The sequence below is a fragment of the Plasmodium gallinaceum genome (assembly GCF_900005855.1).
Source record: "Plasmodium gallinaceum strain 8A genome assembly, contig: PGAL8A_v1_130, whole genome shotgun sequence".
Taxonomy (NCBI): domain Eukaryota; phylum Apicomplexa; class Aconoidasida; order Haemosporida; family Plasmodiidae; genus Plasmodium; species Plasmodium gallinaceum.
The window spans coordinates 506,597-518,464 of record NW_021628289.1 but is presented as its reverse complement, the minus strand read 5'-3'; the positions used below and the strand labels follow the sequence as shown (position 1 = coordinate 518,464).

Here is an 11,868-nt window from a genome sequence, read left to right as displayed (position 1 = left end):
TTTTTTTTTTTTTTTAATTTTTTTTTTTTTTTTTTTTTTTTTTTTTTTTTTTTTTTTTTTTTTTTTTTTTTTTAATTTCATCTTTATTATTTATTAAAAAAATAAACTTGAAGTTTCTAATTTTCATGCAAAAAAATTTTTTTTTTGTCCATTTTTTTTGGGTTTCAACATTTTTTATATATTTCATAATTTTGTTTAAGAATAATACCTAGATTAAATCTATCAATTTAGATTAATTCATAATATTAAAATAGTTATTAGATATTTTTATTTTTGCATTGTGTAAATAATACAAGTTTGATATTTCATTCATAAAAGTTTTTTTTTGTTATTATCCCTTTTATTTTTCTTTTTTTTTTTTTTTTTCTATTTCTTGATAAAAATACATTTATGTATATTTAAAATACTAAATTATTTTTTTATTTCGTTTATTAGCATGTACTAATTATGTAATAGTTATATATTTATTATACGATAAATGTGTTTAGCTTTAATAATTTACACCATAATTTATATTTTATCTATTTTTGAAAATAATTAATAAGATATAGATAATATTTTATATAAGAAAAATGTAAGACATTTTTATTTAAAAATAGTATTTATACAACTATTTTTTTTAAAGTTTTATATTATTATGAATTTTTTATTTTACTTGAATAATTTGATTCATTTCACCTTTTTTGAATAGTTATTTTTTATGGCTATTTTATATATGTCAATTATTTTTGTTTGAGTAATTTTCTTTTTTTTTTTTTATCATATCTATTCATTTTTAAGCATATAAATACATATTTTTTTTTTTTTATTATTATTGTACTTTAATAACATAATAATTAACTTTAAAAAAAAACATATTTTTTTTTTAATTATTTATTACTTTTTATTTTGTTTAATTGTTACTTTAAATTAAAAAGAATGAAATAGAAACTGAGAAAAAAAAATTTGGAACAAATTTACTTTTAAGGAATTTTAGTTATATTTAAATGATTTTATTTTATAATACTGTATATATATGTATATATATTTTTTATGTGTAAATACAACACACAAATTTATTTTTAATTATAATTTAGAACTGATAAGTTATATAAAAATTATTTTATTCTTATTTTTAAATATAGCTTCATTTACGTTTTATTTTATTTTATTTTATTTTTTTTTTGAAAGTAACAATTTGTATAGATAATATCATTTTTGTTCTACGTAATAATTTATCTATCTCCAATATTTTAATTATATCTTTTTTACACATTTACTTACATTTATATATATTTATTTATATATATTGGGTTTAAAATGTATTTATAATTTATCCTGTAACCATATTTTTATTATAATTTTTAACTTAATTTGAAGTTATTTATCAATTTTGAATTATTTTATTTTTTACATAATTAATAAAGTTACGTGTTGTAAATTAAAAACTATTATTCATAATAAAAAAAAAAAAAAAAAAAAAATGAAAACGAATGTTGTCTAGTATGAAAAAAATACATTCATATAATTATATATAATAAATAAAATAAAAAAAAAAAAAAAAAAAAACACAGGAAATAATTAAAAGAGATAAGTAGTAATAAAATAACAACATATATATATGTAAATGCATTTTTATTATATATTAATTTTTTTTTTTTTTTTTTTCTTATTTCCTAATATTTTGTAATAATTAATTTTTTTTTATCTACATATAATTATGCCATAAATATAAACAAATAAATGTATATATAGAAAAACATTAAAAATTGTCCATAAATTTAACCTTCATTAAATGAATTTTTTTATATATATTTTTACTTTTCTATTTTTTATCTTAATTTATATAATGAATAAGAATTTAGTAGTAACTTAAAATAAGTAAAGCAAAAATTTTTTTTTTAATCATAGAATAGTATGATTTTATTAGATATAAAAAAACAAATTTTAATATATATTTCTTTTAAGATTATCAGCTCTTTAATAAAGAAGAAAAAATGAATAAAATTACTATAGCTAAAAATTTTTATGATCAGAATTTTTATTATTTAAATAATGAATTAACAAATGATGAAGATTTATTATTTTGTACAAGCGAAGAAAATAATATTAACACAAATATTGATGAGGAAAATTCTGTAAATGAAAAAAATAAAATAATTTTATATAATTTAGTTGATCAAAATAAAGATGATTTGTTTTTAGAAAAAGTTATAAATGAATTACACGTAAATAATGATATTAAAAAGGGATCAATTATAAATGAAAAAAATAATAATTCATTGGATAACAAAGTAAATAAAAGAAATATTGTACAAAATAAAAATAATAATGGAATTAGTAATATTAATACATATAATAATAATAGTAACAATAACCATAATATTAACAACATAAATAATATTATCATCGATAACATAATCAATAATACTCTGAATAATAAAAATAGAATGAGTAATATTCTAAATAATTCTAGAACAAATAATGGAAAAGACAATATAAATATATTAACTAATAAAAATGATTTAAATAATAATGAAAATATTATAATTAGCAATAATATTATGAATAATGATAATATTGATTCTATAAATTATAATGTTATAAATAATGTAAATAAGGATGATAGTAACAGTATTGTTAATAATAACATTAGTAGTAGTATTTTTGATAATAATATAAATATTAACAATAAATATTGTAATAATAATTATGACATTAAAAACAATAAAATAAATAATTTTAATGGAAATAATAATAATTTTTACCTTAAAGAAAGAAATTTAAATAGTTTTAATAGTGATATATCATATATTTTAAATGAAAATAATAAAATAAATTATGATAATATTAGCACAAATATAGAAGATGAAAACAAAAGTACAAATATATTTAATAGCTTAAATATACAAAAAAGAAATGGACAAATGTGTAAAATAGAAAATGCAAATTTTTTATATAATTTTGATTCGCCAACAAATAGTTCTAACAATAAATTAGATATAAACATAAATAACATTATAAAATGTTCCAACAATTCTGAAAAAAATGAAAAAATGAACACAACAAATGATAAATATAAAACATGTTTAAATAAAAATTTTGATAAAGTAATTAAAATTGTTGAAAATAAAATAATTTTAAATTCAAGTAAAAGTAATTATAAGAATGATAATTTAGACAATAATGTTACTAATAATAAAAATCAAATTAGAGATAATACTGATTATAAAAACAGTAATAATAAGAGTATCAATGATATAAATAATAATAATGAAATAGAAAATCATAATTATAGTAAAGATGATAATACTGATGACAATAATAATAATAATAATAATACTAATGAAATAAAAAATCATAATTATAGTAAGGATGATAATACTGATAACAGAAGTAATAATAATAATAATAATAATAATAATAATAATAATGATAATAACAATAAGGATAATGATAATAACAATAAGGATAATAATAATAACCATAACGATAAGGATAATGACAACAATAACAATAAGGATAATTATAATAATAATAATAAGGATAATGATAATAACAATAACGATAAGGATAATGACCATAATAACGATAAGGATAATGATAATAATAACAATAAGAATAATGATAGTAACAATAACGATAAGGATAATAATAATAATAATAAGGATAATAACAATAACGATAAGGATAATAACAATAACGATAAAGACAATGATAATAATAACGATAAGGACAATGATAACAATAAGTATAATGATGATAATAATGATAGTGATAATGAAAAATATAGTAATGATTATGATAATGATAATAACAGTGATATTAATAATGATAATTATAACAATAACAATAATAATAATAATAACAATGAAAATAAAGATCATATTAATAATCAAAATATTGACTATAATAATAATGAAAACGAAAATAATGAAAATTACAATGAAGAGGACGATAATAATAATAGCAAAAATAACAAGAATAACCGAAGCAAAAATATAAATAAAAAAAATAATAAAAATAGAAATAATGTTAATAAAAATATGAATAACAAAAACGAGAGTAAAAATAATTTTAGAAATAATAAAAATGACCCAAAATCAAAAAATATGCATTTTGGTATAAGTAATAATATTAGTAACACAAATTTTAAAAATAATACAGAAATGAATAATAATAATTTTTCGAAAAACATTATTAATAACCCTGTGGTAATTAAAAGCAATGTAAGTAATAAAAACAATTTGAATATTTTTAAGAATTATTCAAGTAACAAAGGAAATGCTTCAGATAACTTAAACATTTTAAAAAATAATGTTTCTAATGATGAAATAGATAAACTTCTTAATGAAAGTAGTATTTCATTAGATGAGGATTATATACTTTTTAATGGAATAAGTAATAATAAGATAAATGTAGAAGAAAAAAGTGGAAATGATCTAATTAATTTAAACAATACATTAAATATATTAAAAAATAACATGTATAATATGCTTAGTGACAAATATGATACGAACAATGAATCTTTGCTTAATGAGTCATTAAACGATTCTAAAAATACCATAAACATAAATAAAAATAAAACAAATGAAAATACAAATTTTTTAAAAATGAAAAATACACAAAATAATTGCACAATGAACAATACAGAAAATTATTTAGGTAATATACAAACATACATAAATAGTAACTCATTAAATAAATCAACAATAAATGATATAAATAGCAGTTTAATGAATAAATATAATTTAAATGATTTGAATGTCAATTTATTAAATAAATCATATATAAATAACTTAATAAACACATCATACATGAATGATATAAAAAATACATTAATTAATAAATCCTATATAAATCAGAATAATTCTATTATCAAAACAAATGTGAATAATACAAATTTAAATAAAAATACTGCAGTAATTCCTTCAAATAAATCTAATATAAATAATTCTTTAAATAAAGTAACAGGAAATGATATGTATCATAATATTCGTAATAACATGGCTAATATAAAAGAAAATTTTGATTCGAATACTCAAAAAAAAAATCTAAATGAAAATATGTGTGTGGAAAGACCTGTAATATTAAATAATTCACAAATGTTAGAAGCATTTATGCAAGGAAGATTATGTTTGAGCTGTGATTCATTAGATCACCCTATGCCTTTATGTCCTAATAATTCTTTTGTATGTCCCAATTGTCATAATATATCTCACAGAGGAAATGACTGTCCTATGAAATGTCGATTTTGTTTAAAATATCACGTTGGTATTTCTATAATGGATTGTTTAAAAAAAGCAAGAATACAAAATGAAAAAAATTCATTAAAAGAAGAAAAAAATAGCCCTAATAAATTAAATAAAAATTCTAGAAATAATGAAGAAAGAGTTAATATTGGCCCTAGATTTGATATTAGTACAAGACCAGATAATTCTTATGGTAGAAGTGTTTATGTTTCCAACTTAAGTGACGATATCACAAATATGCAATTAAGAGATACAATTAATTTACACTTAGATAATGGATATGTAGTTAATATTGATAGACAAGATGGGTATGCATTTGTTGAGTTATCTAATCTTAATTCTACATTTCAACTTGTTCAACGATCTATCAACATTAATTTTAAAAAATTAAAAATTCAGTTCAAAAAAACAGGTCAATTTTTAATACCAGATAATTTATCCATGAATTCTAATAATTCAGAGGAATATAAATTAAATAAAGCTTTAAATTTACACAATAAATTAACAAAAAATCCAATAAATAATGTATTAAATAAAAATATAGCAAACAGTCTTAATACAATGAAAAATAATTTAGATTATAATAATAAATCAAATAATAATGTAAATAAGTCTAATATTGCTTTTAATGGAACAGATAGTAATATCTTAAATTCAGATACTATTGACAACAAAAGTAAATATCCATATAAACCATCTTTTTCAAAGACATCTAAAATACCGCAACAACAACTAAAAAAGAATAAACAAAAGGAAAACTTGAAATTTAATTGTGTTTATAATTCTCCAATAGATAAAGATTCTAATAAAACTCCCTTAAATAAAAAAGAAAATACATTATTAAATGAAAAAATTGATAATAGAAACAAACATTTTTATAATATAGATACCGTATTAGATCAAGATAAAAAAAACATAGCAAATAATAGTACAACTTCCCAATTAAAAAATTTACCAAATAATTACATTATGCAAAATCGTTGTGATGATGGAAACAATTCATCAAATAACTATGATCTTATGTGTATTGACGATAATATTTTAAATGAATATGTAAAAAAAACGGTTGATAATAAAATACCATCTATGTATAATAGTGATTTATTTAAAAATAAAGAAGAAAAAAATAAAATAATGAATGAAGAAAGTAAAAACTTTTTTAACAATTCTAATGGAATAAATGAAGAAAATCATTTAAATAAAAACATGACAACTGAAACAACAAAAACAACCGCTACTACTACTACAGCATCTGATAATTTATTCAACACTCATATTTATAACTCTTTATCTCTAAAAGAACATTTTAATAAAATTGATGAAGTAAGTAATGAAGAAGATTTAGATATGTGCATATTAAATAGTGGTAATAATAGTTTAAATAAAACAGTAAATAATTCCCAAAATACTATAATAATTAATCCTATAAATAATAACATGCATATAAATAAAAATATTTTATTGAAATATTTAAACGAAAAAGAAAAAAATTCAGAAAATTGCACAAATTTGGATATTCAAACAATAATTGATAATGCTATTGAAAATAATGATAATCCTTTAAATTATCAGTTAAATTATAATAATAATTACATGAATTGTAATACACTAAATTATAACAAAGAATTAGAACAAGAAAAAATTCATAAGCAAAATAATATTACGTATTATAATTTGGATTCTAATAAAAACACCAATGAAGAAACAAAAAAAAATAAAAATAACTGGAAGGAAAAAAGCAATTATGCAAATAATGAAAATTCTTATAATATATGTAATGATATGTTTTTTGAGAATAACGATATTTATGATATTTTTTCAAATTTTAATACTCTTAAATTATGTGATAATAATAACTATGATATGAATATACATAATAATATTAAATTAAATAATTTTAACTCAGAAAAAAAGGATGAAAATAATTTGCAGAAATTACCAACAAGTTTAGTAATAAATGAAGATAGGACAAATTTTTTCGAAAATAACAACATACCTGACAAATCTAAAATAATTGATAAAGAAGATTTAGAATTCTTAAATAATTCCTATATGAAAAATATGAAATATAAAGAATTAGATGCAATAGAAAAGGATTTAGAAAGACACATTAAGGCATTATGGAATATAAGAAAAATAAAATTAGTTAAATCATTTAGTGTCCAAAATAATTAATTTATTTAAATTGATAAAATGAAGTTCTTATTTTAATATTACATTTTAAATAAACGTATATCCCCCTTTATATATATATATATATATGTATATATTTGAATATTTATTTATAAATATTAATTTTTTAATTAGGAATTAACATATTTTAATGTATTTTTCTTTAATTCTGAATTTTAATTAATATAATAAATTTAATATTATTTTTCTTTAAATTCACATTTGAATTAATATATTTTTATATTTTATTATTTTACTCATTTGAATATACATATTTTTTTTTTTAATCAAATATATAAATTAAAATACCTTTTACTTTTTTATCTACTTATTTGTGTTTGCATCCTTAAGTATATCATGTATTTTATTATTTTTTTTTTTTCATATTTTATTATTTTATTTTAATTTTCTTATAGCAGTGTTTGATTGAATAATATATATACAAAATTTTGCTTAATTTTTAGGATGTTTATATTTTTTTTATTTTCTCATTTGAGACATTTCTAAAAGAATTATTCTGGTGTGAAATAATAATTTATTATTTATTTCATTTTTTTTTTTTTTTTTTTTGGTTTCATAAATTGACTGTACTAATTTATTTTAATATAAAATTCATTTAAAATAATAAACTATTTTATAATTTTCTTAAAGATTTATTTAACTGATTTAAAATTTTTATTATTTAAATCTATGAAATATTAATAGAAAATGAAGTAATTGATATATATGAATTGGGAAATGAAAAATTAAAATATATTTAAATATCCTTAATAGTTTTTTTTTTTCCATCTACAATATTATAAGAATTATCCTTTTATATAAATAATATTTTTATTATTAGCTTTTTTACAACTTTTAATAATATTCTACGTAAAATTTAAATTTTGATCTTCTAAATATTTAATATATCAATTTTTTATTTTTATAATACTTAAAAATTAAAGTAAATATGTTTTTATTTTAGTGAATAAAATAATATGTAATTAAAGTAAAATTTATAAATATCTCACAAATTAATAATTCAAGAATGTGAATATGTTCACAAAAAAAAAAAAAAAAAAAAAAAAAAAAAAAATATTTATAACGGAAAAATATGCATTGCTAAAATGCAAAATAAAAATATAAAAAGACTCTAGTTTTTTTTTTTTTTTTTTTCTTAAACATTTTTTTTGATATAATATTTATAAAAATAACTTTTATTTGTGTTTTTAAAGAATTAATAAAAGTGGAAAATGATTTTGATAAAAGTTGAAAAGCTTATAATAAATTATTCGAAAAAAAAAAAGTTTTTTTTTAGAACGTATAGAGGTAGTAAGAAAAAGGAAAAATATGATGATTTAGAAAGCAAGCATTTATACTGGTGTATTAATAATATGAAAAAGGAACATTTAAACGAACCTAACGAAAATTTTTTCCAAATGATTGAAAATGATAAAATAGAAGAAAACCTTTCAGATATAGTTGGAATAAAAAATTCTATTCCCCATAATAGTAGAATAAATGAAAATATGAAAAAAAATTTATTTAAAAAAGGGAACTATATAGAACCTGGTAAATTAGAAGAAATAAACAAAATTTTTAATCCATCTATAAAAACATTAATTAATAAAGAGAAAAGTGTATCGAATGATTTTGATAATTACTTAAATAATAGAAACTTAGAAAAAACTTTTGATAATAAATGTAATTTAAATAATAATCAATTAGAAAAAGAAGGGGTATGTGATTACTTTAGTAATATCAAAAAAGATAATAGTAATCCATTAAAAATTAATTTTATGAATAGGAAAATGATGAAAAAAATAAATATTAATCAAGTAGATGATGGGCATGAAGAATTTCTAAAAAAAATGAAAAATAGTAGCTCCTTGACTACAAATTATAATTTTATTTACAATAATAAAAATGATTTAAAAAAAGTGAATAATACAAATTCAAATGAGGATAATAACAAAGAAAATACGAAAAGGGACATTTTAAATAGTATGAGTGATATAGAAGAATATAATTTTAAAAATGTCAGTAATAGTGAGAAAAAAGATATTTTTGATTACGAAAGTCTGAAAGAAAAGAGTATGTATCAAGATTTAACACATGATGAATACAGTTATATGAATAATTTATACATTAAAAAGTGCGATTTAGATAGAAAAATTAGATGGTTTAAAATGAATAATATCCTTAATCCAATTAAAGAAGCTAAGAGTATTATAAACTCATTAAAATTAAGCAAAGATGAAGAAAAAAGAGAAAAAGAAGAAAATGAATTTCTTTTAAAAGAAGATATCAAGCCTTACTATGAAAATGAAGGGAATTTTTCTCATAAAATTGAAAAAATATGTGAACAAAATCAATATGATGAAATCGTTTCAAGAATAAGAATGAAAATAAGAAAGGAAAAATTAGAAAATTCTAAAATAATAAAGGAAAAAGTTCCTAATGTAGCTCGACATATATTAGACCCAATAAAATATCACGTAAATAGAAGAAAAATAAGATTGGAGAAACTTTTACAAACGCATTTAGAGCAATTATTAAATTGTAATAATTCATACTTTAAATTTTATTTATTAAATGGTTTATCCATTTCTATTCATCACCTTGAAATGAAATCAACTAGATCTGTTTGCAAAATTGTATACTCATTATTAAATAAAGATGTCAACCATGAAATGATACAAGAAAAATTATATAAAGTGGCATTTATTTTAAGAAAATTATTAGCTAGAAAACTTCAATTAGGATATACACCTCCTTTGAAATTTATTCCTTTAAATGATCAACAACAAAAAAATATTAAGCATTTACAGTATTATAAATTATATTCAAAATATAATTATCCATCAGATATTATAGATAATAAAATAAAAAATACAAAATTAATTGACTTCTATGATAAAGATTTATCAGGATTTTAAATCTTTAAATATTAAAAAAAAAAAAAAAAAAAAAAAAAAAATAATATCTTTATAAAAAGTAGAAATATACATATATATTAATTTTTCGTAAAACTTTATTTTAATAAGTGTATTTTTTTTTTTTTTTTTTTTTTTTTTTTTTATTGTGCAATAACCAATTTTTTTTTATTTAATTTTTGTATATTTTTTATTATTATTTTTTTTTTTTTTTAATGAATTTTAACTTTAAAATTTTAAGTCTGGCTATTTTAAAGTAAAAACTAATTTTCCATCTAATTTTTATACAAATAAATTTTTAATTTTTTAGTTAATAATATAAACTTATCATTAAGTTTAAAATAATAATTTTTTTTTTTTTTTTTTTTTTTCTTTAAGACATAGAGGTTTTAAAATATTTTGAATTTTATATTTAATGAAGATCTTCATTTTTTGAATTTTATTTTTAATCAAGACTTATATATGGCATTTTATTTTTTATCATGGTTTAAATTCTTTATTGTAAATTGAATTACGAAGCTATATATAATTAATTATAGTTACAATAGTAATTCAAAAAAAAAAAATTATTTTTCTTTATGGAGAAATATTTTTTTTTTAGATTGCATTAAAAATATATGTTTTTAGATAAAAAAAAAAAAAAAAAAAATTTAAATAAACATATAATATTTTATGTATGTATTTCCTACTTATTTATGAATATGTATTTTCATCTCTTCATTTATATATATAATATCATTTATTTTTTACAATTTATTTTGTTTATCTTTATATGAATGTTCTCTTAATATAGATGAAATTTTTTAAAAAAATGTAAAAATATTCATAATTTTTAATATATATACTTGTATTATATATTTTATTATATTTTTTTTTATTAATTCTTTTTTTTTTTTCTTTAATAAATTATTTATTCATAAACTGTTATGAACAATTATTTTAAAAATATAATACTTTCAGAATATTTTTATGTATTAAAAAAAAAAAAATAAATCATTAAAAATTAGAATAATAAGCAAAATGGAAAAACAAAAGTTTTTAAATATTTTAGAAAGAGAATTGAAAGAATACGGAGGTATAATAAATTGAGAATTAATAACTTAAAAAACAAAAATATATGAATAATTTGTTGTAAAAAAATTAATAAATTTATATTAATTTATTTATATATTTTATTTTTCTTAATAATTTTAGATGATGAAATGCTATTATGTTTTCATAAATTTTATAAATCTATTGAAGAAAATGAAATGAACGTTGCTGAAAAGGTATTCAGGGAAATGATTTATCAAATGAAGTAATTTTTGAAAAAATAAAAATAATTTTTTCGTTTTTTCATTTTTTATTATATATTTATATAATATTATGTATTGTTAATATTTTTTAATATATATATATAGCATAATTTTTTTTCCTTATGTCTACATTATATCTTTAAGAATATTATTAATAATAGTTTTCATTCATAGTATTTTATATAGTTTATTTGTTATAATTTTTATTTCATTTATATATTTTTCCTTTTTTTTTTTTTTTTTTTTTTTTTTTTA

At 16.6% G+C, this 11,868-nt stretch overlaps 3 protein-coding genes across 3 annotated transcripts in view; all 3 read left to right on the top strand.

Moving 5' to 3' along the window:
* Nucleotides 1–1,976: 1,976 nt before the first annotated feature.
* Nucleotides 1,977–7,406, top strand: PGAL8A_00462100 (RNA-binding protein, putative; the record flags this gene model as incomplete). The annotated part of the gene is made up of 1 exon (XM_028673386.1): nucleotides 1,977–7,406. The coding sequence occupies one exon, from the start codon at nucleotides 1,977–1,979 to the stop codon at nucleotides 7,404–7,406; it is 5,430 nt and encodes a 1,809-aa protein (XP_028529844.1).
* A 1,229-nt stretch (nucleotides 7,407–8,635) lies between these two features.
* On the top strand, nucleotides 8,636–10,321 carry PGAL8A_00462000 (conserved Plasmodium protein, unknown function; the record flags this gene model as incomplete). Its single annotated transcript, XM_028673385.1, has 1 exon — nucleotides 8,636–10,321. One exon carries the CDS (start codon nucleotides 8,636–8,638, stop codon nucleotides 10,319–10,321), a length of 1,686 nt encoding a protein of 561 aa, XP_028529843.1.
* Nucleotides 10,322–11,338: 1,017 nt separating this feature from the next.
* PGAL8A_00461900 (conserved Plasmodium protein, unknown function) overlaps nucleotides 11,339–11,868 on the top strand; it is a gene marked incomplete at both ends in the record, with an annotated part of 7,008 nt that continues 6,478 nt past the window's right edge. Inside the window, 2 exons of the mRNA XM_028673384.1 lie at nucleotides 11,339–11,393; nucleotides 11,513–11,615. Of these exons, the coding sequence (XP_028529842.1) occupies nucleotides 11,339–11,393; nucleotides 11,513–11,615 (158 nt within the window). The remainder of the gene's footprint in view (nucleotides 11,394–11,512; nucleotides 11,616–11,868) is intronic.